This window comes from Ursus americanus, chromosome 2, assembly GCF_024610735.1.
Source record: "Ursus americanus isolate L20-20 chromosome 2, mUrsAme1.1.p, whole genome shotgun sequence".
Lineage (NCBI taxonomy): Eukaryota > Metazoa > Chordata > Mammalia > Carnivora > Ursidae > Ursus > Ursus americanus.
The window spans coordinates 67512250-67538262 of NC_142128.1; the positions used below are offsets into that span (position 1 = coordinate 67512250).

The following is a 26013-nucleotide window of genomic DNA, read 5'->3' on the forward strand; positions in this document are numbered from 1 at the left end:
TCAGAGCAGCCGGGGGGGGGGGGGGATTTTCCATTCCTCCCCAGATTTCCCTTTAATTACCAGCACAGCTACCGCTCACAGGCTGTCCGAACTGCACCTGACTCTCGGGCCAGGCTACGGGAACCAGGCTTGGAGAGAGAAAGTCTGAGGGGGGAGCAGGTCAGGCAGGATGCTGCGGGCCTGGGGAGAAAGAAAATAACAGCCTTGTTTGGGGCGCTGCGGGTTACAGAACTCAATTGTGCCCCATTTCCACCTGGCCGAGAGCCTGGGCGGAGGGCTGGCGATGCCAACGGAGAGGCTGCCAGAAAAGCCCGGAAACTGCAGGCCGGAAAATGAGGGGGAGGTTGTGCAGAAGGCAATGAGGAAGGTGTCTGGGAATAAGGCTGGGTCACTCACCCGGGAGCAACCAGATCGTCACCCCCGTGGGTGGCAGGTGTCTCCCAGAGACCTGGCTCAAGTTTTCAAAACTCTCCAGGGTTTCTCAATCTTCGTCTTGTGGCCCACAGTGCTCCTCCCCGGCTGCGTCCCAGCCCGTATTTCCTTCCTTGACACAGCTCAGTTCCCATAAATGGAATGTTTGGGGGCCCGTGGGAGTGGAAGGGGACAGGTATAAAGAAGAAGCGTGAGGCCCGGGGGAAGAGGCCCTGTCTAAGCAGCTGGACACGGGAGCTGAGGGCACAGGACCCGGCCACACCACAGCCAGCTCTTCTGCAGCCAGGATGGCGCTGAGGGCGGCTCAGACAGGTCTCTGGGACGGTCAAGGCTGGCTCAGTTGTGGGTTTTCAGGCTAAGAGGCCCAGACAGCCCAGGGAGCCACTGCACAAAGAGGCTGGCCTCCTACCTGCTGTGGGGTGGGTAGAGTTGGGGAGGGAGGGGAAACAGAGGCACCAGAGGGAGGAGGAGGAGGAGACAGAGCAGGGCAACTGGAGTTAACCCCTTGATTGCCTGGGTGGGGGGGTGGAGCAGAAGGGAGGGCAGGAGGTCCTCGCAGGGGGTCTGACTCTGGATTTCCCTTCAGGCTTCCTGGTCCTCGTGTTGCTCCAGAGCTGTAAGTAGCCCCCTCTTTCAAGTCACAGGAGACAGGGGTGTGGTGCGGGTGATGGAGAGGAGGTCTTGGCAGAGGGGAGCACTTTGCAGTTTCTTCTGTGATTCAAATGGCTCAGAAATACTAACGTTTGTTAAACCAAGGTGATATGCGTAGGGATGTTTATTACACTGTCCTCTATTTTTCTGTATATTTGATATTTTTCAAAATAAAAGCCATTCAAAGGCTCTGGTCCGCTGGAGGCCTGGGCTCGTGCCCTGGTGGGCACCGCGGACGGGCCCAGGGGCAGCATGGGCGAGAGATGCCCGCTGTTCTTCCTCCATAACCGTAACCGGGAGGGAGGAAGAGGCTCACTCTGCAGGAGGAGGACTTGGAATGAGGAGAGGAAGAGCTTCCTGGTCCGTTGGAATCGTGCCCCAGCTTGGGGGAGGGGCTGAGGGGGACTGGGGACCACCACTCTGGGTGGGTTACAAGTTAGGGACACTGCCGCAGGGAGGCAGAGAAGAAGCAGAGCACCCCAGATCGACGACCCCCTGCAGGTTCCCCAAGGCTCCCCTCTGAAGGCCAAGGTCTTCTGACACTGGCTGTTTGGGGCTGGGTCCCTCCTCTCCTTCCAAGCCACCGCCTCCAGGAAGCCTTCTTTACTTGCACCAAGTCCCATTTTACCTTTGTTCACCAGCCCCCAAGCTCACCGCACACAGTGCCCTGTCCTTAGTCTGCAGGATATTCATCCACTGCATTTAATTTGTTCAAAGCATTTTCAGAATAGGCCTTATTTTCATCAGAGGCAGAGGAAACCGAGCCAGCCCCTCGCGCTGAGAGTTCTAACTTGGCTCACATCTCGGCACCAGCCCCCAGTACCCCAACAGTGCTCAGGGCAGGGCTCAGCCTGAGGCCCCCTGGCTCCATCCTGGCCCAGGCACCACCCCAGACTTCTTCTCCAGGCTCTGCGTCCAAACTGGTCTGCTACTACACCAACTGGGCCCAGTACCGGGACGGTTTGGGGAGCTGCCTCCCGGACGCCATCGACCCCTTCCTCTGCACCCACGTCATCTACAGCTTCGCCAACATAAGCAGCAACGAGATCGACACCTGGGAGTGGAACGATGTCACCCTCTATAAAACGCTGAACACGCTCAAGAACAGGTTGGGCCCCAGGCTGCCCGGACAGGAGGGGATGCAGGGCTAGACTGGCTGGTCCCAGGGCAGGGTGCCTCTGCTCGGGAGGCTGCGGGACAGCCCCCGGGACCCTGGCTGGGGAATTGGAGGGCCTGGGCTTTGGTGGGAGCAGGTGATGAGGGCACGTGCTGGGCCCTACCTGGTGATGGCAGAGACAGGCTGTAGAACAAGGCGAGCCGAGCACCCCTGGGGAAGGGGAGCCCTCTCTCCTACTGGGGGTACCTCTCCAGGGAACATAGACAGTACTCATGACCCTACTTTGCCATATCCTGGCTTCCGCACTCAGGGGAAATAAAAACGGGCAGCAGACCTCAGAGTAACTCCCGCAAAGGCTATGCCTCCCAGAACCCTGAATCTCGGGGTTGGAAGGACCTCCCGCCCAACGCTGGAAGCGTGCAGCAGCCTCCCACCCATGGGACCGGCCCATGTTACATCAGTTTCACTCCACGCCCGCCCTCCTGCCTCCCTGTGCCCCACAGGAACTCCAACCTGACAACCCTCCTATCTGTTGGAGGATGGAACTTTGGTTCTCAAAGGTAGGACCCAGTCCCCAGAGGATGATGGAATGGGGGGGGGGAGGAGGCATAGGTCTCCCTTACCCACTACAGAGAGCCACAGGGGCTGCAGACCCATCAGGCCCGGGGGCCTAGATGGTTGTCAGGGGCCCACCCCATGTACAGAGAAAAAACCAGAGCCCAGACAGGGCGAGGGCCTTGCCAAGGGTCACACAGCACATCGCCAGTGATCTTCTGACTCCCTGACAGTGCTCCATTTACCGCCTCTTAGACCTGAAAACACCGAACTTCTGGTAGATACTGCCCTTAGGGCTGGAAGGAGAGAGGTGGAAGGAATGGAAAATTGGGGAGTGTGGAGAGCTTGGGGACTCCCTGGAGTGGGTAGGGTTGGAGCAGGGCTGAAAAAGGGGGCAAGACATGGCCCTAACAGCTGCCTCTTACTGAGTGATCGCTCGGCATCAGGCACCCCGTGCATCCACGATCACAGGGGATCCCCACAACAGCACTGTGAGACATGGTAATTATCCCCACTTCACCGACTAGGAAACGGAGATGCAGATTATGGTCTTTCCAAGGCGGCTTGGCTAGTAGGCGTCAGAGCGGGGCCTGGAGCCCGGATTGGCCGCTCCAGAGCTCTGTCTGAGATGCCTAGAGGTGGGCCCCATCCCAGCCATGCCTTTCTGGAGCTCGGGGGTTCAGGCCCCGGCTTCACAGCCCTCAGAAGCCCCGTGAGATGCCCGAGGCCGCCGGCATATCAGCACTGAGCACTCTACTGGGGTGATTCGGGCCCTAGATTTTCCAAAATCGCCTCCAAGGCCAGGACCCGCAGGACTTTCATCAAGTCGGTGCCGCCATTTCTGCGAACCCACGGCTTCGACGGGCTCGACTTGGCCTGGCTTTACCCTGGACGGAGAGACAGGCGCTATTTCACCAGGCTGGTCAAGGTGCTGTCTGGGCGGGGAGAGCAGGGCCAAGGTGGGCTGTCACCAGGGGGCGGTGTGGGCAGGAGCTGTCTTCAGCGGCTGGCCCCCTGAGCTCAGGCAGAGAGGGGCCCGAGGCCTCCTGGCCACAGGGTCCGGGGACCCGGACCGGCGAAAGACAACCTGGCCTGTGCCCTGAGATCTGACACAATAAGGAAGACATCTTGTGACCATGGTGGGCGGTGCGCTGGGGTCGTCAGAAGGTCACTAAGCGGAGCGCCCACCTAGTGGGGGAGAATTGTTATCCACTGTTTGGTCCCAAACTGATGCTGCCACTCCCCAGCTTGCACTGCCTTGGGGGCACTTGGCCACATCCGATGAGGGCAGTCCGAGCATCTCCATGACCCCAGGGGCAGAGTGATTGTCTAGACAAATTGTCCACAGCACCAATATCTTTCCAATCTTAAAGACCACTAAATATAAACTGAAAGACCACTTTAATTTTGTGGTCTCATGTACCAGCAGGAACAAAACACAGACTGAAAAACAAAAAAACAAAAAACATCTGTCCTCATGGTTCCTCTAGTTCAGGGAGCAGTTACTCAACTGATAGACGTGTGTGGAGTGTGGGGGTGTGATGGGTCCAAAGTGTTTTTTAGAAGATGGGCGGATGAGCACAAGGTGGGACCACTGACCACTCTAGCATTTCCCCTGAAGCCCTGTCAGGTTGGGGGTCCCCGCAGATGGGGAAGGTCAATGACAGACTCGGAGACCTTGACCTCTCTCACAAGGCTCCCTCTGACGCTGCCAGAGCCTCTGTTGCTCACCTGCCTCTCTCCCAACCAAGGAAATGAAGGCTGAGTTTGCGAGGGAAGCCCAGGAGGGAACGAGACAGCAACTGCTACTCAGCGCGGCAGTGTCCGCGGGCAAGGTGACCATCGACAGTGGCTACGACGTCGCCCAGATAGCCCAGTGAGTCTCCCGCCGCCCCCCACCCCCGGCCCAGCGCTCCACGCAGAATCAGAAGACTGGATTTCTAGTCCCCGTTCTTCCAAAAACTTCATGTGTCGCCTTGAGCAAGTCACTTCGGCTCTCCATGCCTCAGTCTCCCCATCTGTCAAATGGGGCACCGTAATCCCTGTGCGTCCGTTTTTCACGCCGGGAATTGTGCTAACCAGTAGAGAGAGTTTCTATGAATGCATTTGTGGAAAAGGAGGTAGGAAATGACATAGAAACCGGCCAGCCGCCATGGGGCGTTATCTCCGCTCCGGGCACCCCCCACCCCCAGCTCCAGTCACTGGAGACACAGCGCAGCAGCAGTACACTTTGCATTGCTAGATGCCTCGGGGTGCAGACACACACACAGGCCACCCCTCCCCTGTCCACCCCTCCTCTTCCTCACCCTGCCCCTTTCTGCGCGTGAGGATGAGCAGTTCACAGCCCCGCGGGCTGATGTCTCAGTGGAATCAAAGACATGGATCTTAGGAAACCCGGGAGTAAAGAACAAAGGCTCTTCACTATGACTTTCCAGAATCTTCTTTATGATCTTGGGGCGGTGTAGAGTCAGTGTTTAAATTGATCACTTAGGAGGTGGGAACTAGGTGACCGTCAGCCACTTGCCCCAAACATCTGAAGCTCATAGTCATGCAACGCACGTGCGGTCCCTCTCACGCGGCTCTGTGTGTGTGTGTGTGTGTGTGTGTGTGTGTGTGTGTGTGTGTGTGTGTAAGCCTTCCTCCCCACTCCAGTGGATCATAGGTTCAGGCCATCCTTTGGTCCAGCTCTTTCCCCACCAGGCTGTCTGTTGATGTCACTCTTAATCTGCTTTCACTGAGATGAACGTGGCAGGTGGCAGACGTGGAGAGTGGACGGCAAGACAGAGGCCAGCTCCCGACTGTGTGCTGGGGGCATAACAGAAGAGCTGCCTTCTTGCGTTAAATGCACCTGTGGGGCTCTGAGCCCACTCCTGGGTGCGGCGCAGGGGAAGCAGCCCGGCAGCCCAGACAGTGACTCACAGGGCTCTACGGGGCTGCCTCTGGGTGCCTGCCCGCCCGGCTCCCATTGTGCTGGGGTGATGGGTGTGAGGCCAAGAGCCTTTCTAATTTCCCGCCTCGCCCTCTGACTTCTCTTCCCCAGATACCTGGACTTCATCAACCTCTTGAGCTATGACTTTCACGGAGCCTGGCGTCAGACCACAGGACATCACAGCCCCCTGTTCCGAGGCCAGGCGGACGCGAGTTCTGACAGATTCAACAACGCTGTGAGTGCCCGGAAGGAGGGTGGCTGGCCGGGAGGGGCCACGGAGACCTGCCACCTGCCAGTGCTCACACACCAGCCCGTGCCCCTGAGGAATCCTGCAAGGGAGGGCTTGTGGCACCCACTCCACAGATGAGGAAACTGAGGCCCAAAGTCTGTGAGTGCTCCATGCCTGCAGAAGGGAGGAGGCGGGAGTCCGGTCTAGACCAGCCTTGCACTTACTGTGTAACCTGAGCCGATTACCTGATTGGCTGCCAATAGTAATAATCCCTTCCTATACCTAAGACCATCTTTTCGAGAACACAACTACAAAATGCATTTTAGACTGCCATTATCAGCTCTCAGGAGGAAGCGAGTCCCAGACGCTGGGTGCGCCTGGAACTCCACCTGTCCAGGCGGCAGAGGGAACTGTACAGTCTTGCCCATCCTGCAGCCCCAGCACCGCTAACAGCTCCTCCCCTCTCCCCCACCCCCTCCCAGGACTATGCCGTGAGCTACCTGTTGAGGCTGGGGGCCCCGGCCAATAAGCTGGTGATGGGCATCCCCACCTTTGGGAGGAGCTTCACTCTGGCCTCCTCCGAGACCAGCGTGGGAGCCCCGATCTCAGGGCCCGGATTACCAGGCCGCTTCACCAAGGAGAAGGGGACCCTGGCCTACTATGAGGTATGAGCGAGGGAGAAGGTAAAATCCCCACACACCCAGAGGCCTTGAGGCAGGTGAGCCTCCCACCCCACCCCCCTTTGGCTCCTTTGGGAATAAAAACATATGTTCCTGTGAACCTAGCACCCTGAGGGGGAGGAAGGGGGGAGGTCAGGCCTCTTGCTACTAAGTCTCCTGCAGGCATACCTGGTCTGTACCCCCAAGCTCCCAGACACCCCTCTGGCCCTCGTTGAGGTTTTCCTGCCAGCCCAGAAAAGAGCAGTGGCCAAAAGGAGGGTTCTTTTTGGACCCTGCCCCTGCTGCTCTGTATCACCTTGGGCCAGTCCTTATGTCAGCCCATCACTTCCCACATCCCTGTTTAAGATGCCAGAAGCAAATCAGAGTCCCCTTCATGCCCTCAGGCTACAGCACCCCCAGATTCCTGGGACATTTGCACCTAGTTTACATACATTTGCATAAGGACTGCAGTCTGGGGGCTGGGGGCAGATGTCCTGAGCAGAATGACACAAGGGGCTGAAAGAGATTTGGGGACTGGCATCTCCCTGGTGACCTGCACCGTCTCACCCAGCTCTCCATGCCACCTTGCCCTGTTCTCTGCTCAGATCTGTGACTTCCTCCACCAAGCCACAGTCCATAGACTCACTGGCCAGCAGGTCCCCTATGCCACCAAGGGCAACCAGTGGGTGGGGTACGACGACAAGGAGAGCGTCAAAAACAAGGTAGGTTCTCCAGGCCACCCCCCAGGATGAAACGGGAGAGGGAGCCCCTGCTCCAAGCAGCCAGATTCAGGTCCCCTGCACTGAGGGCGGTGCTGGGTCGTGGTGGTGGGGTGGCTCAGGTCTTGGGTGCCTGCTGTTCCCTTCCCTAGGCAGGGGCCCAGGCAGCACGTTCGCCCCGGCACGCTCTAGCCGGGGAACCCAGCTCTGCCCCCTCCGGGTCTTCCCTGCCAGGTGCAGTACCTGAGAAACCGGCAGCTGGCCGGTGCCATGGTGTGGGCTCTGGACCTGGATGACTTCCGGGGTGTCTTCTGTGGCGGGGGTGTGCGCTTCCCTCTCACCAGTGCCATCAAGGACGCGCTCGTCAAGGCTTAGCCCCTGTCCTGCACACAGTGGGGCGAGCAGCATTCCTGCCGGCCCGGAGCCTCATCGCCCGCCCTGCTGAGTCCCCGACTGAGCCTCAGTCTCCCTCCCTTGGACCCCATGTGGAGGGCCACAGAAGAGCCATCTGAGCTCAGCTCCAGTGGACCAGCAGATAGAGGTGGGGTCGTGGGCAGCTAAGGCCTGGGGGCCAGCACCGTGTAAGACACGGGGTCAGCACACCCCTGCTGATTTGTGAAAATGTTCAATGATCCCAGACCCACCCAAGGAGATTTCTTGGACTCCCTTACCCCCAGGCCTTCTTGCCAAAGGACACCATTTGGCCAGCACAAGTAGCCAAGCATCTCTCATGGAGCAGCCACCACGCTAATTACAGCCTCTGCAAAGCCCAACTTGAAACCTGTGCCCGGGAACATTAGCACGTCTCCCCTCCCGCTTCCCTCTCCTAATTCCACGGCTGCGGCTCAGTAAAGCTCCAGGGCTTCACGTGTGCTGGCGCTTGCTTCGGTCTCTTTGTGGCCCCCTGGGACCCCCTGGGCTCCCCTCCCTCGTCTCTTCTGGATTCCTCTCTCAGCCTTGGGGGCTTGGAGTTTGTAGAAGGTGCAGAAGGCAAGGCTACCCTGGCCTCCGTTGGGCCCCAGGGAGCCCCAAAAGGAGGCCAGCCTCCCCAGGTCCATCCGCCGTGGACTTAAGCCAGGAGGGCTGACGGCCTTCCAGATAGTAAAGTAGCCCAGACCTCTTGACATAGATCCTTGTTGAAAGAAGACTTTTCTGTTTCCTGAAGGCTAGCAGGTATTAGGAAAGAAGCCACATTCCAAACCTTCATTTCTTCTGAGGCCCTGGCAGGGGTAGGGAGCCAACCCAGGGCCAGGTTAGAGAGCCCTGACTCTGGCCATTCAGGGCTCCAAGGAGACCCCAATGTCCTCCTGCATGTTCTCTTCAGCCCAGGCCTGGAGTCTCCGTAGGGTGCTTGAGACGTGGCCTCCTCTGAGATTCCCAGAGATCAGTGGGTGGCCCATGACCTTAAGAAGCCCCTTCCATTAGGGGGGCTGAAATACACCAGATGTCCTAGAGCTGCGGCTCAGCCCTCTGTCTCCCTTGTCTGTCCTCTTGGGACACACTAGGCCCTCAACCCAAGCAGAGACAAGGCTGCTTTGCTCTGACTGGCCGGGGACATGAGGTAGCAGGCAGGTGGAATGGGAATACAGATGAGACGGGATGGGCTCAGAAGACCAGCCTGTCTTGCAGCCTTTATGAGGTAGAAACGCTCTTATCAGGTTTCTGTAGAATTCCCAGGGCCCCAGGCATGCCTTGTATCCAGAGTCGAGAGACACACTCCAAAATCAAAGAGAATTTATGTGTGGATTCCCTCATGTTCCGATTATCCGTGACTTGGCCTAGTGGTTTGTGACACTGGTTTGAGGTGTAGGGAAGGAAGTACCTATTGGCCACCCTGAAATCTGAACCAGCTGGAGCTGAGCAGATGCGCCCGATCCCAAGGTCACAGCCCTGCTAAAGGCAAAGAAAGTGAGAGCTTGGCCAGAGCCTCGGGAGGGAAACTGGCATTTCATCTCGGGCCAGTGGGGCCAGGGATTCCTTAATCCCCACTACTTGCCCACCCCACCACACAAGGGTCTTCAAAACCCCAGGGGCTGCGAGCCCTCCCGGGCAGCCAACCCCCACCCCTCCTCCTCCCTGGAGCCACCCTTCCCCCAGCCTGGGACAAGCTCCGCAGGGCTGACTCAGGGTCCTGCAGAGTTAGTCACATTCACTTATAGCTGCGGAGTCACAGGCCAGGGATGGGGATCGGGTCTCCGGGGCCCGCCTCCTGCCTGGCAGGACACTGAGTCACCTGGCAGAGGGCACGGGCACCCAGGCAGGGCCGGACCCTGAGGCTCCCCAGGCCCTCCACTGCCACTCCGCAATGAGGACAACCAGCAGGGAAAGGCAGCCCCACTCCTGTGTGGCCAGTCCTGGGGAAGGAGGAGAGCCTGCGTGTGGCTGAGGGCCTTAATAAATGACATGTGTATTTACTTTTAAAAGAGTGCATAAAATGGATTTGTTTCATTTAAAGAATTACTAACTGGCAAAAACCTGTGTAACCCCCCCCACACTACCCCCACCCTAGGAAGGGAAATGAGACCTCAGTAGTGCCCCCTGAAACCCCACCAGCCCAGACATCCGCTCCTGACCTCCCCTGCCTCCCACTGGGTTTCACCACCTACAGGAGCCCCTGCAAGAAGAGAGCCTGGGGTTGCCTGCGTTGGAATTTAACCTGGATGGGATCCCACCGTTCTTGAGCCTTCTTCCTTTCGTTCACCACGAAACTGTTAGATCTGTGAGGTCGCCCCCGCGGCTGCCGTTGGCTCGTCCCATCCCATGTTTTGGATCACAGGTGCACACGTGCTCCTCAGGGAGCTGTGGAGGGACAGCTGCTTTCCCCAGGTTTGGGCTATTACAAATAGTACTGCTGTGCCCATTTGCGTGCCTGTGTCTTGGGCACGCGTGACGGTTTCTAGGGCCGTCACTGCTGGGTCACAGGTATGTCCATTTCCCCGTTTTTACCAGACGCTGTCTCCCTTTTTCCAAAGGACCGCCGCTTCCACCCACCATGACCGTGCCCGTGGCCCCCCCTCCTCCCTGACACGTGGTATTTTCAGGCTTGTTAAATGATTGCCAGTCTGAACATTTTATTGGGTGAATGAATCCGTGACTAGACATTCGGTTGTACCTGCCTCGTTAGCACTCCTGCTTCAGAGAGTTTCGAAGTTTCAGAGGGCCATCCTCCTCTGGGGTCTCTTCCAGCTCTGCCTCATGACTTTATCTCACTGCCAAGGACTAGGGGATTGTCACAGGATTGGGGAGACTGGGTCCTCTCCAGCCTCTCCAGCAAAAGCAGTAACCGGGGGCCTTAGGCCCCCTTCCTGGGGTCCCCTTGCTGGAAGACGTTCCTCCAGCTAGCCCCACCTGGGGCACCCCAATCCCCTCCCCCTCTGGAGCCCTCAACCCCACACAGCACACAGCACACATGAGAAGGCCCAGGGAATGTGAGGCCGAGGGGAGTGTGGGATCCCAGAAGCAAAGCTGGAGTGCTCCCCAGGGAAGGGTGCTCAGGCCAGGAAGCCCTGGGTACAAGGGGCTCCACAAGGCCACGTGTAAAGCCTGATCCGGGTTCCTTCTCCAGATGGAAGCTCTTGTTCCCATTGCCCTGACCCCTGGCACCAGCTCCCGGCAATGCCCCATCTCACCCATCTGGGCCCTCCTCCCCTCAGGGCACCAACATCCTGGCTGCTGAGATCCAATCAGAGTGATGGACGAGGTAGTGTGCTCCTCAAGGGACCCTGCAGTTCCTCCCCCGAGCTATTCTTGGCCAAGGCATCTCCCTGCCCCCCAGTCCCCCTGCCTGACCTGACCCCACAGCTGGGAATCATCATTTGGCGGGGGGTGGGGCAGCCCCTGACTATATAAGCCTGGACCTAGGTGTCCCAGGCACCCTGGAGGCCCAGACCCTCCCGTGCTAACCCCTACACACTCCAGCCTGACCACCTCCAGCCAGCCCGGCGATGGCAGAAGAAGCCGCCTCGGATGCCCCCGCCTGTGGTCCGTTGGAGACCGCCTCTGAGTCAGCCGGGGCGCCCACCACAGAGCCCTCTGGGGAAGCGGCAGCGTTGGAGTCCACTGGGGAAGAGCAGGCTCCCACGCCACAGGAGCCTGCCTCCCAGGAACCTGCCCCCGCAGCCCCGGCAGCCCCCGCCGCCCCTGTCGCAGCCCCCCCAGCCCCTCCAAGTGAAGGTGACGAGAGGCGGGGCAGGTGCAGGAGGGAAGCAGGTGTGGCAGAGAGTGCGGGCGGGGGACAGTTCACCACCGACCTCTTCATCTCACCCTGCTTCTTCCTCAGATGTGCCCAGTGCCCCGCTACTGCTGGCCTTGGAGGATGTGAGCGACAGCTCGGTGACCGTGAGCTGGGAGCCACCGGAGAAGCTAGGGAGGCTGGGGCTCCAGGGCTATGTGCTGGAGCTCTGTCGAGAGGGAGGTGAGCTCTGGGCTAAGCCCTGCGTACTCCCAGGGGAGGTAGGCTTGGGGGTCGTAGCAACTGGGCCTGCAGTTGGGCCAGTCCGGGGGCGATACAGAAGAAGAAAGTCCAAGGGGTCCCCTCAACCCACTCACCTACCACTTCTTGCTCACCCCGATGGACCTCGGAGGCAGGGGGATGTCCAAATGACCTCAGGGGACCCCCCCCAACCCCACCCCCGGCCTCCAGCTCCAAGGATCCTCTGAGTGAGTAACAGGGAGAGAAGGGTCAGGGCCGCTGGGGATGCTGCTGGGATAAGGGAAGGAGAAGTTGACTCTCAGAGGAGCGTGCTTGGGCAGAGCAAGCAGGAGGGGAGGACGGAAAAGCTGGGGGTGGGAAGCCTTAAGAGTAGAAAACAGTGAGGAGAAACAGGGGATCCGGGCAATGGCCCAACTCCTGTTGCCACTCTCCTGTTCACCTCCATGGTGGCCAAGTTCAGGCTGGCCCCTGCCTTTGCCCTTACCTTGCTGCATGACTTGGCAAATGTGTCCAACCCTCTCCGGGCTTTAGGGACACCTTCTCTGACCACCATTCCAGAGCTCAAACACCGGGTGTCTTTGATGCCATTTGACAAGAAGTCAGGGAAGGAGATCAAGGGGGAAAATAAGGCCCAGGGAGGGAGGTCAACTGCCCAGATCACCAGGGAGGAGGAAAGCCCCATTGAGAAGGATGCCCATGGCCGTGAAGCCGGGGCCTTGCATGCTGTCCATTTCCCCAGCCTCGGAGTGGGTGCCCGTGAACGCCCGGCCCCTGATGGTGACCCAGCTGACGGTGCGGAACCTGGCTCTGGGGGACAAGTTCTTCCTGCGTGTGGCTGCAGTGAGCTCTGCGGGGGCTGGCCCACCAGCTGTGTTAGAACAGCCTGTCCACGTCCAGAAGATCATCGGTAAAGCCCAGCCTTTCTCTTCCTGCCCCAGCTCTTCCCAGGCACCTGCTGTGATGGGTAGGGAAACCTGAGGCTAATGGGCAGAGGCAGCAGGACCGTCATCTTCCCCCATCCCACCCTCACGCGCACAAGCCACATGCTATCACCATCTTGCCTTAAGAAAGTTCCAGGTTCCTCAGAAGTAAGCCTCTGGAGGTCAAAGAAGCCTGTCCCTGAGTGGCATTGGGGGAGGGGCTCGCTGACCCCCAGAAATGAAAACTCAAGCTCCCCAGGTCACCTGCCTCAGCGTCCCAATGCTAAGAGCCATTCTGTTCTTCCTCCTGTCTAATCTGAATCCCTCCAGCAGCTGGGAAGCTCATTTTCTGCCCATTCTCTGCTCGTGTCGTAGGGCCTGGGTTCCAGATCCTCCCAAAGGTTTTGGAACAGAGAGAAGTCTTTGCTTGCCTCTTATCCCACCACGTCCCTAGTGGGAGAAAGACGAGAGCCTGCAGGCCTGCGACGTTTTCTCCATCCCCAGAGGGCAGCGGTGTGCTGGGGACCCTGGAGGCCAGCTGCTGTCCCTTTGCTAAGAGTTCTATTTGCAGGGAGCATTAGCCTCAAGCCTGCCCTTGCTCCCTTCCCAGAGCCGATCAGGTTTCAGTCTGTTAATGGCACTGAGTCATTTGGTCTGATCTGAGGTCTTTGGGGACAGCCCAGGGCCTAGGGTGAAGAGAGACACAGGCCAGCAGGTGGCTTGAGGCTTTCTCTACCTTCCTTCTTGTTCCCCCACACCCACATAAGGACCCCAGAATTTTGGACAAGGCCTTCAAAAAGAGTGGGCTTCAGGGCCACAGGAGGGGTCAATTTGGATTCAAAGAAATAGTTCTCAACTTCCAGACCCAAGAGATGTGGGAACCACAGGGCTAGGGAGCTGAGAATCACAGACTGTGACAGCTGGTCCATCCAAGCCAAGCAGGTCTCAAGGGGCCCAGGGATTCCCTTGAGGTCATTCAGCCTATTAGCAGCAATCCCAGAACCTTCCTCCCACACGGGACCATTCCTGTGCCATCAAGCATCAGCGAGTCTTCTCTGGAACCCTCCTAATCTTTGAGTCTAGGAGAGACATGACCCCACCTGGCAGCCACAGTGTAGACATGTCGACTCGAGCCTGGAGGTGCCAAGAAGCCTGCCTGGTTGGGAGGGTCCTGGACCTGCCCCAGGAGCTCAGACTCTGAGAGGGTACAGAGGCGAAGGCCCTCTACTCCAAGGCCCAACACTGAAGGAGCCAGCCAGACTCAGCACCTACGACTCCATTAAAATTCCTCTGGCAGGAGAGAGGGGGATTTCCTGGAGAGAAGAGGGGGAGGAGGCCATGAACGAGCAGGGACCAGCCAAGCCCTCCTCATGGGCAGGGCAGGGTGGAGACCTTGTCCAGAATCCTCGGCTTCTCAGCTGTCCCTTCTTAGCCACCTGGAGCTGCCAAGCATTCCTGGCCCCCTGCAGCTGCCCCTAGAGCATTCCACTCCTTATGCTCCCAGAGCCAAGTGCCTGCACAGCTAATCCTCGGAGACACAGTGTTCCTTCTCACGTCTCCTCCCCTCCGGCCTGTGTGCCACTGCCCAACTGCGGCCACCTGTTTTCTGCCGAGGAGCCTCCGCCACCACCCCTCCTGCCCCCGCCCAGGGGGACGATGGCAGGGGCTGCTGCAGGCTCCCTCGGAATGCCCAGTGGCTTTGGTGGTTGCCCCTGATTAGGTGATGGTCAGGAAGGTGGCTCCCTGCTGTAGCATGGGACTGAAGTGAGATTTCAGGAAGGACTTCCCAGCTGTGCAACTGAAAGGTAGTGGGAGGGGTGGCAGAGAAAGAAGGGGTATGTCTGCTCTGGCCTCATTTAAGAAGGGAGAGATCCTAATCCTCCCATATGGCCTCCGACAGAGAAATGGGCAAATGGATCTCACACGGGCTTCTCTGGACGTTCTGGGCTGTTATGGAATAGAGGGTGCTGAATTAGGAGGAAGAAGGCATGGCCACCTTTCCTGGGAATGCAGGCCGACAGGTGCAGCACCTGCTCGCCACTAGGGGGAGCCAAGGAGCCCGCCAGGACCCATCTGGGGCCCAGGAATGCCTGGGCTGCAGGCTAAATCCCAGCCTGGCAGGGTCAGGGCGCCAAGGGAGTGCCCAGGATGCTTACCAGTTCACACCATGGAGGGCCTGCCCTCCTGGAACCTCCCAGCTCTCAACTCCCCAAGGGCCTTCAGGAATTTGGGCCCCTGGATCTCCACTAGTGAGCTTTGCCTTTCCCACAAGCAGGCAGCCCCAGAACACACCTAGGAGCCCTCCTGCCCAGCCAGCAGCCCTCACTGCTTGTTTCCTACGCCTGCCTCCCACAGTAGCCTCCAGTAACCCCACGCTGTGCTAACCCTCCCTTCTCCCTTTGATGCAGAGGCCCCCAAGATCCGAGTCCCCCGCCACCTTCGTCAGACCTACATCCGCCAGGTGGGAGAGCCAGTCAACCTGCAAATCCCCTTCCAGGTAAGTATGGCCCCTGCCCAGGATAACAGCCTGAATGGAATTCAGGGCCCCTACTTGAGGTGTGTTGGAGGAACTCCGGAAGTGTCAGGAGCCTCACGAGACCCTCATGAGACCCACCAAGATAGCTTCACCCTCCCTCTGTTGTACGCATGACTCAGTTGTGACTCTCCAGGCTGTGGACAGGATGGGTGGCCCCAGGGCTGGCTGGACACCTGGGGAAGGAGGCGGTGAGCAGCACCTGCATCTCCGGGAAGGGCCGACGGGGCCAGCTCCCCTGAGCACAGCTCTAGAGATCCCCAGAACGGAGTGGGTATGGGGGTGCTGGCGCCTCCTGCACCTACCCTGACAGCCCCCCCCTCCCAGGGGAGTCCCAGGCCTCAGGCGTCTTGGACCCATAATGGCCACGCCCTGGACAGCCAGCGGGTGAATGTACGTACCGGGGACCAGGACTCCATCCTCTTCATCCGCTCGGCCCAGCGCTCCGACTCGGGATGCTATGAGCTCACCGTATGTCTGGAGGGCTTGGAGGCCAAGGCAGCCATCGACATCCTGGTGATTGGTACGGGGCCGGGGGAGGCAGGGCTGCCCTGCTGGGGACCCAGAGACCCCACCTCCTGCCCCAGAGCTGACAGCTGACGGGATCAGGCCAGGGAGTGCGACAGGAGCCAAATCTTGGGTGTGGGGGCTCTGCGGCAAGCCCAGCCTTCCCCCTCACCCCCTTTGCACTCTGGTCCTGCAGAGAAACCTGGACCCCCCAGCAGCATCCGGCTCCTGGACGTCTGGGGCTGCAATGCTGCCCTTGAGTGGACGCCGCCCCAGGACACGGGCAACACGGAGCTCCTGGGCTACACAGTGCAGAAGGCAGACAAAAAGACGGGGGTGAGGCCGCTGGAGCAGAGCGGGGCTGGGGGAAGTAGCCAAGGTGGCTGGGAAGCCCAGCCCTCCAAGAGTCCAGGGACCAAGTTCTAGTCTAACTACCACTAACCTAACTGCTCATGTGGCTTTTTAGCACGACCCTTTTCCTCTCTGGGCCTCAGGTGCCTCCTGAAGACTGCGAGGGGGGCCAGGTCTAGAGCAGAGCTTCTGGAAATGTAATGCGCCTATGAATCACCCGGGAATCTTGCTAACATGCTGATCTTCACTCGTTAGGTCTGGGGCGGGGGCTGAGATCCTGCACTTTCCAGAAGTTCCCAGGTGATTCTGAGTTTGCAGGTCCTCAGGCCACACTTTGAGCAGTAAGAATCTCAACTTCTCTGAGGACCCCTCTGAGAGATCCAGGGACCCCTTCTCCCAAAGCTGGATGGTTCAGCTTCCTCGGGATAAGGCATGGAATGAGCCCCCCGGAGGAAGGGGCCACAGGACAAGCCAGGAGGGCAAGGGTGGGGGTCAGAGGAGAGGATGACCGGACCGGGGTCCCCGCAGCAATGGTTCACGGTGCTGGAGCGCTACCACCCAACCTCCTGCACCATCTCTGACCTCATCGTGGGAAACGCCTACTCCTTTCGGGTCTTCTCGGAGAACCAGTGTGGGCTCAGCACCTCGGCCACGACCACCAAGGAGCTAGCCCGCATCCAGAAAGCAGGTGGGTCTGGGCTGGGGACCAGAACCAAGCCAGGCCTGCCTGCTGCACCCTCCCCACCCCACCCCCACCGGGCTGGGCCTGTCCTGGCGCGTCAGCACCCCTCCCTATGAGGTCCTCGTCAGTGCTGCTCGCCAGAGTGTCCGCAGCCCTCTCCACACCCCCTCTGCAGCTCTGCAGGCGCTCTCGCATTCACACGAGGGACTGTAAAGAAATGGATGTGGTTGATTGATTTTAACAAACACATCAGAGCAAACCCACGCAAAGGAGATGCGCCCCTTGGGAGGCCGTGCGCGTATTCTGAAGTTGCTGGTGGCTGCCGGCATCGTAGCGGTCACTGGGGCTCATGTGCCGTGTCCCAAGGGAACTACTCTGCGGGGCAGGGTGCACGGGTAGCTGGAGTCCAGTGAGTTGGCTCAAACACAAGCCTCCTGACCCTAATATAAAACCACACAGATGAACAAGAGTGATATGGGTATTTACTGTCTCCACACGGCCACGTGACATGCTTGCGTCAAATATGAAATGCCAAGCCCTTGCTCCCTGTCACCCTGCGATCTCCACCCACCCCCCCAACCATCACGGAGTCTGTGTGGGCTCGGGAAGGCACACGCGAATTTTTAACACCAGCCTGTGCTGCACAGAACTAGGAAGACATTTTTGTTTAAAAAAGGAAAACCAGTCAGGTCTCCCAAAGACAAACAGAAATGAAATGTGGCTCTCTGGGTTGCAAGTCCCCAGCCTCGGCCAAGAGCGTCTCATCTATCCAGTTTTCCTGCCCATTGCCCTCTCTGTCCCCTCCCTGACCCACCCAGGCATGGTCCCGGCTTTCTTCTGGCTCTTTGAGACGTTTTGTCTCTAAGTTCCCACACATTGGCCGTGCCTGGCTTCCCGAAGATTCCAGGAGCCTGGGGTCCTGCCACAGACTCCTTCATCCCACAGCAGCAACGAAATGGCTGGTCTCCTACCCTCACTGATGCTAAGACCCTCCTCCAGACCACCAGCCCTCTGCCCAGAGAGCCGTGATCCTCGCGCGATTGTCTACCCTTAAAGCCCCAAACTCACTAAGTGATATTGGGCAAGTCACTCTTTCACAAAGGGCCTTCGTTTCCCATCTGTCAAATAGTAATAACAAACCCGCTCTTGCAGAGGGATACTATGTAGATTAAATAAGACACCTAAGTGTAAGCTCTAGTGATTATTTTAGGAAAATGGATGAAGTCAGTTCTAAGAGGTCCACTCCTGTAACCTCAAATTTGCCCCCTTTCTCTCCTGAACCCAGATATTGCTGCCAAAACTAAAGGGTTTGTGGAGCGAGACTTCTCAGAAGCCCCCTCGTTTACTCAGCCCCTGGCTGACCACACCTCCACTCCCGGCTACAGCACTCAGCTCTTCTGCAGTGTCCGAGCATCGCCCAAGGTAAGGGGTGAACCCCCCCCCCCGCCCCGTGCCCTGGGTGGGTGGGGGCAGTGGGCTTGAGGAATCTTCCCAGGCAGCCCCTTCAAAGCCCAGCCCAGCCCACAGCCTCAACTCTCCTCTGACCGTGCTCCCCTAGCCCAAGATCATCTGGATGAAAAACAAGATGAATATCCAGGGTGACCCCAAATACCGTGCCCTCTCTGAGCAAGGCATCTGCACCCTGGAGATCCGGAAGCCCAGCCCCTTTGATTCCGGGGTCTACACCTGCAAGGCTGTCAATGTGCTAGGGGAGGCATCTGTGGACTGCCGGCTGGAGGTCAAAGGGAAAGGTACGAGGAACGTCCTTCCCTAAGGACCATCCCTTAATAGAGGCCACCTCTTCTCCTGCTGGGCTAGATGAGGCTGGGTGCTGGAACTCAAGGCAAGACAGCGGGGTAGTAAAGATGGAGAGGTCCAGTTAGTGGAAAGATTTTCCGAGTGAGAGGACAGCCCAGCGTAGGGAACAGAGGTAGCAGAGAGTCTGCCACCCGGACTGATGGATTGCCTGGGGGGAGGGTATGTAGCCTTGCGCCGCTCTCGTCCCCCTACCCCCAACTTGGGTCCCCTGCAGAGGCTCCCCTCCCCCACTCTGACTGTGACATCTCTTCCAGCGTCAGCCACACACTGAAGAACGACAGGAGGCCGTGATGAGGAGGACGGTAAATGGCTGGACCTCTGGGGGCAGAGGCCAGAGCAGGGGGTGAGGGGGACAGGGGAGGGTGGCAGTCAGCTCTGAGGACAAACCTGCAGTCCCGGGCAATGAGCGCATAGGAGAGGGGTCAAGTCCTGGCTCTGAGTGCCCTCAGGCCAGGGCATTCCCTTGGGCCTGTTTCCTGGTCAGCAAAGAGGGGACAACAACCTAGGTCCCACTTTCCCTCCCAGGTGGTTCTGAGGCTCTGGACAAGTAGGGAAGGGTCCCAGAGCTGCAGTGGCTGGGCATTGGGCCCTTGGGGGAGGCCTGGGAAGGAAAGAGGGGCGCTGTGTCCCTCTGCCCCGTCTCGCTTCTTCAGCAGGGCAGGTAGAGCCCAGCTCTGCCTAACCCCAGGGCTCATGAAGAGTGTTCTCTGCCAGGTGCTGCAGACCTGGGGGGTCGGGGCCACCAGACTCAGAATCCAGCTCCACAGATGCCCCAGAGCCCCGTTTCCACCGTGACAGCTGAAGGCTTTCCTCTCTGGTACCTGCCTCGCCTCCCTCCCCCAGAGGCTGGAGCCCAGGAGCCAGGAGTAGGCCTGGCAGGCCCCAGGCCAGGCTTCCTGGGCACGAGGGGGCCTGGAAGGGGCAAAGATTGGAGCGCCCCTAAAGAGAGTTGCACTCTGGGTGAGAACCACTCAAATAAAGGTGTGTGGTGTGTAACAGTGCGGGGGCCTCTGTGACGGTGAGCGTCGTTGTGATGGGGGAGGCGCTGTGTCACAGCGAGGGGGGTGGAATGCGTCACCACGAGGGGGTCTCCACATAAGACATCAGGAGGAAGGTGGCAGTGGGAGGGGCCTCAGCATGTCACGGTGGGTTTCCAGACATGAGATTTTTTTAAGATCTTGCCTTCTGTTCAGGGTTTGCTATGCCGAGAACACAACTATCAGAACAGACATTCTTCTCTGGAACCCTCCTTGCTCTGAACGCCTCCATACCCACCCTCCCTGCTGCCCCCCCATCCCGCCCCTGCTCTCCTCTGCTGAGGTTGTCTGCTCCCTCAGATGCCCGTGGGGGTGGGCAGCCAGGGGCAGGCTCTCCATTAAGGTTCACAGTCTTTATTGGTCAGGTGGTCCTTCTGGGGAGCTAGGGAACATCCTACCTCCGAGAAAGGGAAGAGCCTGGAATCACATGCGGAACCCCGCCCCCACCCCTCTGTACAAGGGTCTCCGGAGCTTGGCAGAGGGTGGACCCTTCCCTGGGTGTTCTAAAGCCTACACTGTGCCTCAGAGCCCCAAAGCCCTTGAAACCCGTGCTAAGTGCCAGGGCTACTGGGGGCATTGAAATGCCAGCCAGACCTTCCTGCCTCGCTCTCAGGAGTGTGGTCCCCCCTGGCCTGTTCCAGCCCGGTCACAAGTCATCCCGGGAGTACTGACGGTTGGCACTTTCCGTTGTCCACCCCCCCTCCCCAGGCAATCAGAATGCTCCCTCGTGTTGGCATGTCTCGGGCTCTCCTCTCCATCTGGCCCAGAAACAGCAGAGATGGGTGTCACTCCAGAGAGTCCAGGCCATCATCAGGGGCCAGTGGAGCTGGTAGCCCAGATGACAGGTAGTTACAGCCCCGGCTCCTCCTCCGGACGCTCTGGGCCAGAGCAAGGGCTCAGTGCTGCCACCTGGTGGCTGTGTGAGGCCTGCACTTCCACTCCCACATAAGCTCTACAGGGCTTGGAGCCCCCATTCAGGGTCCGAGGGCTGGTATTGAGAATAAAGCAGGTTGGGAATGATTTCTGGACCCGCTCTTTCTGCCTCTCCCAAGTCTAAACCTAGGCTCCCCAGGGTAGGGAGAGCAGGCACCCTGGCACCCAGCATGGCCTGGAGCTCAGGGTCCTGGGAGGCAGAGACTGAGGCTCCTTGATTCCTGCCCCTCAGTGGCTCCGCCACCTTCTCCTACAGCAAGGAGAGAAGGCAAGACCATGAGGTCGTTTCTCTCCCTCCCTCCATCTTGGAGGGGATCCTCTCCTCTCTTTAGACTTGGTCCCAGGGTTGTACCACTACCACCAGAGACAAGCAGGCTCCCCTGACTACCATGGAAGCCCAAGCTTGCCCACATGGCCCCTTGGCAGCCTCAGTCTCCCCAGTCCGTCCAGCTTGAAGCACTGGGCTGCCCGTAGGATGGTCACACAGCTGGGGAGGCTCAAGCCGCTTTCCTCCTCTCCTCAGGTTACCGGGTTCCTCCCCCATGGACCGCCCTCCCAAACCTCCTCCAGGGCCCAAGGTGCAGGGCACCCACACCCCACAGCCCAGCCAGGAAGGCTCAGGAGTGGGACCAGTGGGGAAGTGGGACTGGGCTGAGACGCCCCCAATGTGGGCAGGCAGGAGCGGAAGGCGGAGTCTAGTCGTGGGGCCCTTCTTCCGGGGGATCCTCGTCCACGGGGGGTGCGGACTGGCAGCGGAAATGGTCGTTCCAAATCTTCAGGAAGGTGACTCGGAACTTCTGGATGCGGAAAGCATAGACGATGGGGTTCATGGCCGAGTTGCCATGTGTGAGGAAGATGGCGATGTACATGAGGATGCTGGGCTTCTGGCAGGAAGGGCAGAAGAGCGTGACGCAGTTCAGGACGTGCAGGGGCAGCCAGCTGAGGGCGAAGAGGAAGAGGATGAGGGCCAGCGACTTGGCGATCTTCAGCTCCTTGCCGTAGTACTTCTGCGGGTCTCCGGACGAGGCCGACACCTTCTTGCTGAGCTGCTTGCGGATCAGGTAGAAGACCTCCAGGTAGATGAGGACCATGAGCAGCAGGGGGGGCAGCACCCAGACGAAGAAGTTGAAGTAGACCATGTACTCCATGCTGATGACCTTCTCAAACTCGCACTCGATCACGGGTGCGCCCTCGCTGCCGTTGGCCGCCCAGGCCCGCTCCACCTCCCCCAGCCTGTTCCAGCCAAACAGGGGCGTCAGGCCCACCACGAAGGAGAGAATCCAGCAGCCAGCGATGGCCACCGCCGCCCTCCGCGGAGTCACCACCGTCTTGTACCTGGGGGAGGGGAGGGCAGAGTGTGAGCGCCCCCCAGGCTCCACCCGCCCCCAGGGGTTTCTAAGAGGAGGCCCCCTCTCCCCGCCAGGGCCCCGTGAGTGGGGAGGTGCGGGTCTCTGGCTAGAGGTCCGAGTCTTCAGGATCGAAGATTTGGGCCAGAGCTTGCAACGCACGGGCTCATCTCGTCTGCAGAGGGTGGGAAACCTGGTTAACGTAAAAATCATGACGAATGAAAAATCAAGATAAACACCGTAACAGAAAATAACAAAAGACCTCCCAGAGGAGTTTTAATACAATCACCAAAGTAAAACTCCATCACATGTGCCCGCCCAGCACATCGCCATTGGTCACCGCGTCATTGGTCACTGCGCGGCGGTCCTTGTAAGGTAGGAAAGCCTTGACAGGGAGGAAACTGAGGTTCGAAGCAATCACGTGATCTGCCCAGGGCCGCATGGAAGGTGACAGCACTTTCCTGTGTGACACTGACCCAAAACCAGCCCGATCATCAGTGAACCACACTTCCCCTTAGGCCGGCTGACACAACTGTCCAAAAACGCCTTGCACACCTCCCTCCTTCGGGTTCTGCCCCGTACCCCCTACCAGTGCCCCCATCTCCCCTTCCAAGCTGACCTCCCCTTCCCCCTTCCAATCGCCACGCAGTGCGTATCTCCCGAGGGCTTGTGCTCAAGCACCAGCTCCGCATCCCCAAGCTAGTGGGGGAATGATTCTTGGGAAAGATGACCAGTGTTGACAGAGCTTTGCCCCAAGCGAGGCACTTGCGTACATGTGTGCACGGCTGCGTCTGCTCGGCGAAGCGCCCAACGTGGGTGCTTTCTGCGCCAGGCATTGCTCTCTGTGCCTTGAATAAGAAAGGACCCTGGCCTCTCAGCAGCTCACATTTTGGGTGAAGAGGCAGACAACACAATGTCCTGGGAGCGCCTCACTTCCCTTTAAACCAGTGCAGCCAGCGGCCAGCACGCCCTCTGCCCACACGCCGCCCTGGAGCGAGTGCCAGGGGCTGGGGCCCGCCCGGCTCTGTGCCGAGGAGCTAGCTCTGCGCGGGACACTGCCCAGTTGTTATTTTCCAGTGCAGCTTCTGAGATGGATGGAGTGCCCCCCACCCCGAGCCTGTAAGCAGCTACCGAAACCCATGGGGGTGAAGGCAGAGGCCTCCCTCCGCCTCTGGTTTCTTCTGCGCTATGGGATCAATGGCTTTCTTCACAGTGACGATACTTATGGCCCCTCTTGCCCTGGACACCTGTCCACGCACCAAAGCCCACTGCTCCGGGAAGGCTTTACAAGGACAGGAAGGGGAATGACTTGGGGGGGGTGGGAGGAACCGGATCCTCCCACCCCATGGAGGAAGCAAGCACTAGAAGGGATCATGGAACCTCTTTTCCAATCTTCTCACCGTTCCAATGGGGGAAAGGAGGAACCTAGATGACTCCGGCACCTCAGTGTGCTGCCCCCGACCCTACTCTGTGATCATAGGGTCCTTGTGTCCCCAAAGCACGAAGGCGCCTTGAAAGCACACAGTTCACTTGTGCCTCCTTAAGTTTTCTCACACATAGTCCTCGCTATCTTGTAACTGAAGCCCATTCCCGCCTCTCGGACCCCCAGCAGGGTGGCCAGCCAGGTGCACACACTGGCAGTCAATCAGCAACCTACTAGATCGACTCTTCCTCGGTAAACTGAGACAGCGTACCCCGCTTCAGAGGACCCGATGAGACACCGTGAGTGCCATAGTCTGTAAATACCCCACCAACACTCCTGTGCTCTCGCTCCTACCCTCCAAGCCCCTAGTAACACTCATGCTCGGAAAACCTCCAGGATCTCTAGAAGCTCAGCCAACACGGCCTAAGAGCTCTGCAAACATCCGGCTCAGGGCTTGTTGGTGACGGTCTCAAAGTGCTCTCCACACATCCTATGGTGAAAGAAGCTCTATGTGAATCTAGGGGGCAAGACCAAAGGAGCGGAGATCCTTCTGCCGAGAGAGAAGGCTGAGGGACGCTGCCGCGCTGTCATGAGGTTGGGGGGGGGCAGGTTTCCAGGGTGAGCCTCAACAGGACCTAATCGGGTTGCAGCTGCAGAAGGAAGGATGGAGGCCAGGCACCTGCCCCGCCCCCCCATCCGGCCCTTCGCACGTATGATTTATATCACGTTTATTGTTTACAAAGCCCTTTACAGTCGTGTCTCAGGTCATCCCCGTAATCACCCTGTGACGCAGCACATAACAGGATTACCATTTCACAGATTAGGAACCCCAGGCCCAGAAATGGCCAATAGCCCACCCAGGTCTCCTGACTCCAAGACCAGCACTCCTCCCGGGCATCAGGCTCACTGCGGGCCACTTAGATACAGGATGATTGGCAGATTGCAAATGCCCCTTTCCTAAGAGCTTTTAAAATGGGAACATATAGACCCTGTTCAAAGAGGGTATGCCCAGAGATGGGGGGGTGGACAAGGTGACCTCGTGCTGCTGTCCAGCCGGAGGACTGGGGGTCGGGGGAGGCTGCCCAGGATTCACATCTGAGCAATGATGACCCACCGAGAAGAGGTGGGTCCCATGGGTCCCAGCAGTGACTCAGGTGCAAGAGAGAAAGGAGGCAGCTTCGCACTAGGGAGGCACCCACTCCCCTCCTCCTCTCGCCCTTCCTGATGGCCTGGAGCCCCAGGGTTAAAGCTTTCCTGGGGCTCCTCCAGGGCCAGGTCCCAGCAGACCTGCAGCTTAGGGTATCAGTTCTCATCTGTTTTTCTTGCTATTTTTTCCATGGTGGGAAAGGGCTGGACCCAGGACCTTAGCTGAGGTGGGGCAGGCTCCCACAGGAAGGGCTGTGTCCCAGGGCCAGGGTGAAACTCACCTCTCCCCACACGTGGGAAAGAGAAGCAGAGGCTGCAAATCCTAGGGTGCACATGGGGTAGGGCATGTTGAACGCGTCGCCAGTGCTTGGGCTATCCCTCCTGAGTTGGGGACCGAGGCCTCCCCACCCCCGGGGCTGTGTTGGGAACTAGCCAGAGAGATGGCTGTCCTCAGGAGCGCGCAGTCTCCAATAGACACAGGAGGGGGAGGAACAGAATGGAGACACTGAAACACCCGTGGGGCCTTGTCCACAGGCAAGCAGGGCAGGCAGCTCCTTACGGAACCAGCCCCATCACCTCCAGTACCTCCCTTACAGGGCTTACAATCCCACCATGGGTGAGACGTTCCTTTGGGTTAAGAGTTGGCTCCTCTGTGTGTCATTTTCAAAAGCCAAGACAGTACTAACTCCAGAGTATGAGTTCGTTTATCAGCCAGCACCTTCCTGACCATGTTGATAACACGCAGACTGTGTACCTGGACCAATGGGAGGGAGCGGGCCCGGCCGAGTGGGGAAGTGTTTCCTATCACACATGCTGCGGAGTAAGTGGGGTTCAGAGGCGGACGTGGGGGCGGGGCTACGATTCCACACCCAACAGGGCAGAGCAGAGGACAACTTTGCCACACTCCTGCTCTCTGGCCGGGCTACCACACAGAAGACAGAGGTTCTGAAGGCTAAGGGGTGGCGGGGGGGGGGGGCGGTGGCATTGAAAAATAACAGCTAACTGGGACGCCTGGGTGGCTCAGTTGGTTGAGAGTCCGACTCTTCATTTCGGCTCAGGTCATGATCTCAGAGTCGTGAGATCAAGGCCCGGGTCAGCTCCACACTCAGCAGGGAGTCTGCTTGAGATTCTCTCTCTCCCTCTGCCTCTGCCCCTCCCCCCACTCATGGGCATGCTCTCTCTCTCTCAAATAAGTAAATCTTTAAACAAAAATAAAAATAACAGCTAACTGATCAGTAGTAATGACAACAACATGCTAATAAGAGCTAACATTTATTGATACTTTCCGCGGGCCCGACATTGACTAAAGATAGCTCCATCAGTTAGGTATTACTATGATTATTATTTTCATTTTCTAATTACCGTAACTGAGACTCAGATTATGAGACCTGCCCAAGGTCCCTTAGCCAGGAAGACGTAGAGACAAAATTGCTAAAATAAAGCCCGGCTGGACCCAGCTCTGGCACTCCTGTGGGCTGGGGCGAAGGGGGTTTGGAGGGTGGGACCTCAGAGTGCTAGGGAGCCATGGCGAGCCTTGCCTGCTCGAGGCCAGCTCCCTGGATTGAGCAGCTCTGAAGATGCCATTAGACCTGCC

At 58.7% G+C, this 26013-nt stretch overlaps 3 protein-coding genes across 6 annotated transcripts in view; 2 read left to right on the forward strand and 1 right to left on the reverse strand.

Moving 5' to 3' along the window:
- The first annotated feature begins 598 nt into the window (after positions 1 to 598).
- Positions 599 to 8164, forward strand: CHI3L1 (chitinase 3 like 1). Of its 2 annotated transcripts, none has more exons than XM_045787613.2 (10): positions 599 to 744; positions 1019 to 1048; positions 1990 to 2191; positions 2704 to 2760; positions 3533 to 3683; positions 4507 to 4631; positions 5796 to 5919; positions 6396 to 6578; positions 7178 to 7294; positions 7444 to 8164. In XM_045787613.2, exons 1-10 carry the CDS (start codon positions 720 to 722, stop codon positions 7585 to 7587), a joined length of 1158 nt encoding a protein of 385 aa, XP_045643569.1. In that variant the 5' UTR covers positions 599 to 719; the 3' UTR covers positions 7588 to 8164. The 2 variants fall into 2 exon arrangements, with proteins under 2 accessions (XP_045643569.1, XP_045643570.1); XM_045787614.2 differs by having other exon boundaries at positions 602 to 744; positions 7526 to 8164.
- A 2893-nt stretch (positions 8165 to 11057) lies between these two features.
- On the forward strand, positions 11058 to 19496 carry MYBPH (myosin binding protein H). The gene is made up of 11 exons (XM_045787615.2): positions 11058 to 11464; positions 11571 to 11705; positions 12463 to 12630; positions 15052 to 15140; positions 15504 to 15699; positions 15880 to 16019; positions 16563 to 16722; positions 18002 to 18138; positions 18275 to 18467; positions 18789 to 18836; positions 19249 to 19496. The coding sequence occupies exons 1-10, from the start codon at positions 11236 to 11238 to the stop codon at positions 18803 to 18805; spliced, it is 1464 nt and encodes a 487-aa protein (XP_045643571.2). The 5' UTR covers positions 11058 to 11235; the 3' UTR covers positions 18806 to 18836; positions 19249 to 19496.
- ADORA1 (adenosine A1 receptor) overlaps positions 17181 to 26013 on the reverse strand; it is a 35863-nt gene continuing 27030 nt past the window's right edge. For all 3 annotated transcript variants that reach the window (XM_045787617.2, XM_087857012.1, XM_045787616.2), the window contains exon 3: positions 17181 to 21839. In XM_045787617.2, coding sequence (XP_045643573.1) covers positions 21200 to 21839 — 640 coding nt within the window. In that variant the 3' untranslated portion in view covers positions 17181 to 21199. The remainder of the gene's footprint in view (positions 21840 to 26013) is intronic.